Source organism: Triticum urartu, chromosome 1A (genome assembly GCF_056163025.1).
Source record: "Triticum urartu cultivar PI428250 chromosome 1A, HENAU_Tu73, whole genome shotgun sequence".
Taxonomy (NCBI): domain Eukaryota; kingdom Viridiplantae; phylum Streptophyta; class Magnoliopsida; order Poales; family Poaceae; genus Triticum; species Triticum urartu.
This window is the reverse complement of record NC_141873.1, coordinates 384,120,611-384,127,070: the sequence shown is the minus strand read 5'-3', so window position 1 is coordinate 384,127,070 and position 6,460 is coordinate 384,120,611. Positions and strand designations below refer to the sequence as shown.

The 6,460-nt window shown below is 42.9% G+C and overlaps 1 protein-coding gene across 1 annotated transcript; it reads right to left on the bottom strand.

The window, feature by feature from the left end:
• Positions 1-1,899: 1,899 nt before the first annotated feature.
• Positions 1,900-5,186, bottom strand: LOC125528939 (serine/threonine-protein kinase SAPK3). Its single transcript, XM_048693357.2, has 9 exons — positions 4,784-5,186; positions 4,518-4,592; positions 3,988-4,089; positions 3,823-3,876; positions 3,651-3,743; positions 3,470-3,562; positions 2,828-2,932; positions 2,598-2,696; positions 1,900-2,444 (listed from the first exon to the last, which is right to left on the bottom strand). The coding sequence occupies exons 1-9, from the start codon at positions 4,904-4,906 to the stop codon at positions 2,160-2,162; spliced, it is 1,029 nt and encodes a 342-aa protein (XP_048549314.1). The 5' UTR covers positions 4,907-5,186; the 3' UTR covers positions 1,900-2,159.
• Between the last annotated feature and the right edge of the window lie 1,274 nt (positions 5,187-6,460).

Genomic DNA, 6,460 nt, shown 5'->3' with positions numbered 1-6,460 from the left:
ACACGCGGGCGAGTGGGAGTAGTTGACTATGTAAACCTATTGTACTCATGGACGTCCCCCCCCCCTCTCTTTCTATGAATATATGATACACATGCTTATGCGTATTTCAGAAGAAAAAAAGTTAAGTGAAGAGAAGCCCAGAAGTAGCCCCGAATGAAACAATTTCATCCATTATTTAGGAAACTCAAGATTCCATTGTTTCCAGGCGTTAGGACTGCACCCGTTAAATTGAACTGTTCATGCCTTTTCTTCCATGTCCGCGTGAGCATGGGGCGATTGTTTTTTTTTGCAAGGAGAGCATGGGGCGACCTACTTGTGGTTTGAACGACAACTCATTACTTTGGGTGAGATTTGACAAATCTTCAAAACGGTTGTGCTAAAAGCGATGAAAAAAAATACTATAATACATAAAATGTACATGTACTATATCATGAAAGTTCAATTCAAGAATCCAAAATAGAGAAAATATGCTATAAATAGTGCGCAACTCGAAATTCATTAGTCTCCAACTTTTTTCGATTTTGCTACTTCTAAAGTAACTAAGCAATACCAATTATTTATAAGTCAAAATTAATAACCTTGCTTATATCCCCTACCTTTCCAGTGTGGCGATGACAAAGAAGAATGTCCTTAATTAAGTTGGTTAATCAAGTGGATCACAGCGAGTGATGCAACTGCTAAAATCGACGATAATTGTATGGAGATGGTGGGGATCGTCGAAAAGGTTGCGCTGGAGATGTGAATGTCACTCACATGAGATAGGTAGATTTCCTTTCAATTGTAATAGTCCTTGTATTTGGGTCGATGAACTCGCTGTTTTTATAAATCCATCATCATATGAATATTATTTGCAGTAAAAAAAAAGCTAGCCATGATGATATTCCTAAGAAAGTCTAAACAACCAAGAACACCAACATTGAAAAAGGGACACAAGATGGGACATATTTTAAACGGAAGGCTACTAACATTGACTAAAACATAACTATACTTCTAAATTAAAGCAACTATAATCAATTTTACCTTTTTCCCATTGGTGTATAGTTCATCTAAGATACTAACTTATAGTCATGTACACTATGAAGTTAGTATCATACCCTGACATCATTTGCATGATACTAACTTGTAATATTATCCACGATGAGAGGCCTTATCGTTTGACTAAAGACATCAAAGTTACAAAAGAAAGTATCTATGAATTAAGTATCTATGAATTACCAAATCGCAGGGTGAATCTTGGGGGTGCCATGGCACCCACTCCAAAATTGCAAAATGTTTTTTCTTATGTTCTTGACATTGAATTCCTAACAAGTTAATGCAATTTTAAGACTATTTGCTTCGACCAAATTATACAACTTTAAGACTATTTGGGGTGATTATAACAATGCTTAGACCAAATTATACTATTCGTAGTGAGATTCTAGATTAGATTCGCTACTGCAAAATTCGAACGGTTTTCCAAATTTTGAACTGTGGCCCCCCCAAGAGTCGAGTGAGATTCTAGATTCACCACTGCAAAATCGTTCCTCATTCGAACAGGCTTAGAAGGTGTTTGTTTTCAGGGATTTTTTGGTGTTGGGATCCTTTTTAACCAAATAGGAGGGACTACTAGGGACTAAAAGTTGCTTTTTGAGACTAAATGAAGAAGACTCTCAAGAAGAGTCTTTTTAGGACTTTCTGTGACTTTTTCAACAATGCCCCTCCATGTACCCATTGACCCGCCGTCCCATGATGTTGTTTGGTTGTTATTTTTTTATATACTAAGGGTAACATGGTCATTTAATAACCTCTAGGGAAGGACTAAAGACTTTTTAGTCTCTGAAAACAAACGGGCAGGCATTAGGGACTTTTTAGTTGAAACTAGAAAAAGTCTTAGGACTTGTGAACCAAACAGGCCCTTAATTCAAACAAAAACTGGAAGAACTATATTTCCCCACCATCTTTTATTCTTGAAAGTTAAATCCGTGGAATGTTTTTTTTTGCGTGGTATCCGTGGAATGTTTGTTCAGTAATAATGTACACAGCGATAGTACAACAGGTGTCATAATCTGTATAATAATACGCTTCGTGGCCTTATTCTTGTTTCAGCAAACCGTACTCCAGACCGTATGTACGAAACAGCTACGCGGCTGCACCTGCATGAGCTGCGATGCAGAGTCGAGTCAGTAGGTCTCCCCCTCGGCTCCGGGCTCCTCCTCCTCGTCGTCGCTCTGCAGCTCGGCCAGCTCGGCCAGCAGCGCCGCATCGGCCGACGACTTGGACATGTCGCCGGGGGCCTTGGCCTCCTGGATGATCCGCATGATCTCCTCCACGGGCTGCGCCGCCGCCGCCGCGGTCTCCGCCTCCGTCTCGGGCTCCTTGAAGTTGGCCCTGTCCCTCTCCGCGATCTCCTTGGGCAGGCTCTTCAGGTACCACGGCAGCTTCTTGATCTCAGCGATCGTGATCCTCTTCAGAGTTTCAGACACGATTCAAATCAATCACTTTTTGTTAGGCACGATTCAAGGTATGATTCAAAGTTCTCTGCCTTTTGGAGCAATCTGAAGTTTCCTTGGAAGTTACTAATAAACAGAAAAAAGAAAGAGGATAAGCAGCAGTAGTACCTTTGAAGGATCGGCAGTGAATATTTGGGACAGGAGGCGTCTGCAGTCGGAGGAAACCCTGACGTAGTCGGGAATGGAGTATTGCACGCCAAGGATTCTCTGTCAAGTGTCACAAGACGTGCATTCGCGTTGAGATCAGAGTTTCAGGCACGCTTAACACAAGCATTCAAGCAAGGTGCTGAACAAGCGAAGGAGTGAAGGATGATTAGGAGGAAGGATCGATAAGTTACACTGATAGTTTTCCGGAAGTTCCTTGGATCCTCGGGGTCCTCAAATGGATACGACCCGATGAGCATCACGTACAATGTCACGCCGCAGGACCAAACGTCCGCTACCTGATGGGGAACCATTTCGTCATAAGATGCAAAGTTGGAAGCCAATCATGTGACATCTCAGAACCATGATAACATCACTGTGCATTACTGAAGATATACAAAATTAATCAGTGATGTTTGTCTGTGCTGTGTGACCATTTTCAGTGGCAGCAGAACATTGGTAAGCGAATCCGCACTGTCCATTACTAAAGTTCTATGTTGTAAGAAAAAGAAACTGATACTGATCCTAGATGCAAGATGAATAGAAAAATCAAGCACTAAATAATCAGTGACCTTGCTGATTTTGCTTTCATAGCTGCACATCCTTCAACTAAGACATGAGGATGTTCCGCTAAAGGACTATGGCACTATATCTGAATCAAGAGGGTTAAATTCATAATCTCCTTTAGCTCAGTTCTAAATCCAGTCACAACTTTTAGTTGTTTTTCTAAGTACTAATTGATATTACTACACATTCTTTACCGCGTCCTCTGCTGGAAAGAAAATGCTGACGCATAACTGGAACAAATAATCGCAGATTTCAAAGGCAGAACTTACCTTGCCGTCATATTCTTTTCTCGAAAGAACTTCCGGCGCTATGTATGCTGGAGTACCAACTGTTGATTTTGGTTTGGAATGCAGCAAAGCAGACTGAAAATCACGATGGCCAACTTGGTCAGTAAGGACAGAGAAAGGTCAATTCTAGCAAAACTGGAAACATAACAGTAACTGTTAGTACCTTTGAGTAACCAAAGTCGCAAATTTTCACTCGAGGTGTTGGACTCCCATCCAGGAGAGTGTTTTCCAGTTTAAGATCACGGTGACAGATTTCCTGCATTTGCAGCATTAGTTCATGGGCAGTTGGGTTTTGCATTTATTTTCTTTGACAAATTTCAAAAGGCAAAGCGTACCATGGAATGGCAGTAGCTGACCCCTGAAAGTAGTTGCTGGAAGAAGTACCTTGCCTATTGACACGCATAGCAAACAATTTACACGATTACTTCTACTGTTAGCAGACATGGTTCAGAACAAAGATAGCCTAGTGATATAATGAGGTAAGTAGGTTCAAGGGCAACCTCATCTTCACTGAATCGCCCTGCGGTGCATATTCTTTCGAAGAGTTCTCCGCCGGCAGCATATTCCATGACAATGGCAAGGTGCGTCGGGGTTACACAAACCTGTCCTCAATTGATACAGAAAGACCATATTATAGCAAGCAATTTAATTTTATCTACAGTAGATAATTTGCTAAGTTGAATATCAAGACAGAGACATCCTAGGACAAACTTCGATGATTCTGAACTCATTATCACCAACCATAGTGACACTGAAATGTAGGGGTTCAGTGCCGCCCAGCCCAACAATACTAGTAAGTTTTGACGAAAAAACCATTACTAATAACTGGCAGAGCAGTCATGACGCAAACAATCAAAAAGATAATCGTCCTTTATTTCCAAAATATCAGGGTGTCAATTCTGCTTTCTGGAGGACACACAGAGTAGTTCAGAGTTCATACTTCAGAACCATCAAATTTAACCAATCTAATGTAACTGAGAATCAACAAACTTATCAAACGACTAACGAGTCAAGAAGAATGGGGAATTACCTCCTTGAATCGTATGATGTTAGGGTGCCGGAGCGAGCGGTGATTGATGATCTCCCTCTGCACATTCTCATCAATCTGCACGCACACAAGCAGACCCTAAAAATCATCCATCCAGCAACACAAACCTGCAGACATAGTGACTATAGCTACCATCTATCGAGGATAGATTCTTCAAGAAGAACCCCCAAATCCACCAGTCCTCGGCGACCAAACCCCAGAAATAAAGAACAAAGGAAAGGAACGGAGAACAACGACGTATATACTACCTTCTTGCCCCTCTCGATGTACTTGACGGCGACGAGCTCCTTGGTGCTCTTGTCCCTGACCAGCCTCGCCACCCCGAAGTTTCCCGTCCCCAGCTCCTTCAACGCCTCGTACCTCTCCTCCATCGCCACCACCCACCCGCCCCAATCACAGAATTTCGAAGGGCGGCTTCAACTCGAACGAATCCGACTGTGAAAGAAGCACCAACTCAGAGCAAACCTCCTCCTCCTGCTGGTGGCGCTGCTGCTGCTGCTGCCGACCCAACAGCTGACCAGGAGGCGGAGAAAAATATAGAGAGTTGCGCGCGCCGTCACCGGAAAGCGAAGCGAGGCCTCGGCTGGGAGCAGGGGCGGAAGCGACGGAACGAGGGCGGCGGAGCGACGCGCGATGGCCGACGCGTGTGGGGAGGCAGTGGCGATTTTTGAATTGGGGGTGGGCCAGGTGATACGTCGCGGCCGCGTGGGGCCCGCCGGGAGCTCACCTAATCGGGGGGCGGCAGGCGAGGCCCCCCTGGGTTAGATGGCACGTCCCATGGGGTGACGTGGCCTGTCTGGATGCATGGGCTTGACGCGTTGCCCGGCCACGTGTCCTTTTTTCTTTTTGCGCAGTTTGCGTTGATTTTTTGTTGGGATTTTCCCACCATAATAATGTTCTGACAATACATGCCCTGGATTATCGTTTTATAATCTCATTTTGTCAATGGAAAAACCCAGTTTCTAGTTCGATCTTGGCTCATCCCTTCCCTTTTTTTATGCAGACTACTCCAAATTCGGTGAACGAGAGGAAATTAGTGCAAGCATGATGTGTTGATTCGAGACTAAAAATCCGGACAACCATTTTTTAATCAAGATCGATCAAGTGGGTCAGTATAATTTTATTGTGATGGAGTTAGGTGATAATTGATCAAAAATGTATGGAGTACATCACTTCTCTTTCTCCTTTTCAATTTTGGGTGGGTGGGAGGGGGCGCCCATCTGAACATTTGTGCTAAAAAAACATTATTCAATTTTTTTTGTGTGCACCAAACCTTAGGAGCGCGTTTGGCAGACTGCATGGATTTTGAGGTATTTGCGTACGTGGTTGAATTGAGCCTAATTGAGTAAATATATGCTGAAAACCATAAACACATAGTTTGATAGCTTGCATTCCATCAGTGAGCAGTTTAATGTTTGGCGGCATTTATGGGTTATGCTTATCAATGTGCAAAATATGGTGTTTGGTTGTGCACGGTCTATGTTGTGGTCATCTCTTCTCACTAGTGATGACCTTGCCGTACAGTATATTACACAGACAGTACCAAACATCATTCAAGTCTTATCTAGTAAACAAACAATAGCTCATCATAACTACTAACAAATTATAATACAAATTAACAATCATATGGCTTAATGGGGAAATTCATCGGTGTCGAACTAGGGGAAGTCCATCGCCATCATCATCATCATATTCTTCTCCTTTTGCTACTGCCTTTTCTTCTGTTGTGTTTTCTTCTGCTACTACTTCTTCCGTTGATTCTTCTTCCTCCTCCTCTTCAAATCCTTATGGTGCCTCTGTTTGCCCACACTTTTCAGCCCACCATTGACCAATATGATGAAAAAATATACTGATTGGATTATTCCTGGACCTCCACCTAAACCAACTCTGAATAAAAGAGGTATTCTATTCCTCAACCGAGAAGA

What these genes read in the sequence shown, in the direction of transcription:
- LOC125528939 (XM_048693357.2), bottom strand. Translation starts at nt 4,906, where the DNA reads ATGGAGGAGAGGTACGAGGCGTTGAAGGAGCTGGGGACGGGAAACTTC. An exon ending in GGCGATTCAGTGAAGATGAG is followed by an intron (nt 3,877 to 3,987) that starts GTTGCCCTTGAA and finishes GCGTGTCAATAG; the next exon opens with GCAAGGTACTTCTTCCAGCA. An exon ending in GAAAAGAATATGACGGCAAG is followed by an intron (nt 2,933 to 3,469) that starts GTAAGTTCTGCC and finishes GTTCCCCATCAG; the next exon opens with GTAGCGGACGTTTGGTCCTG.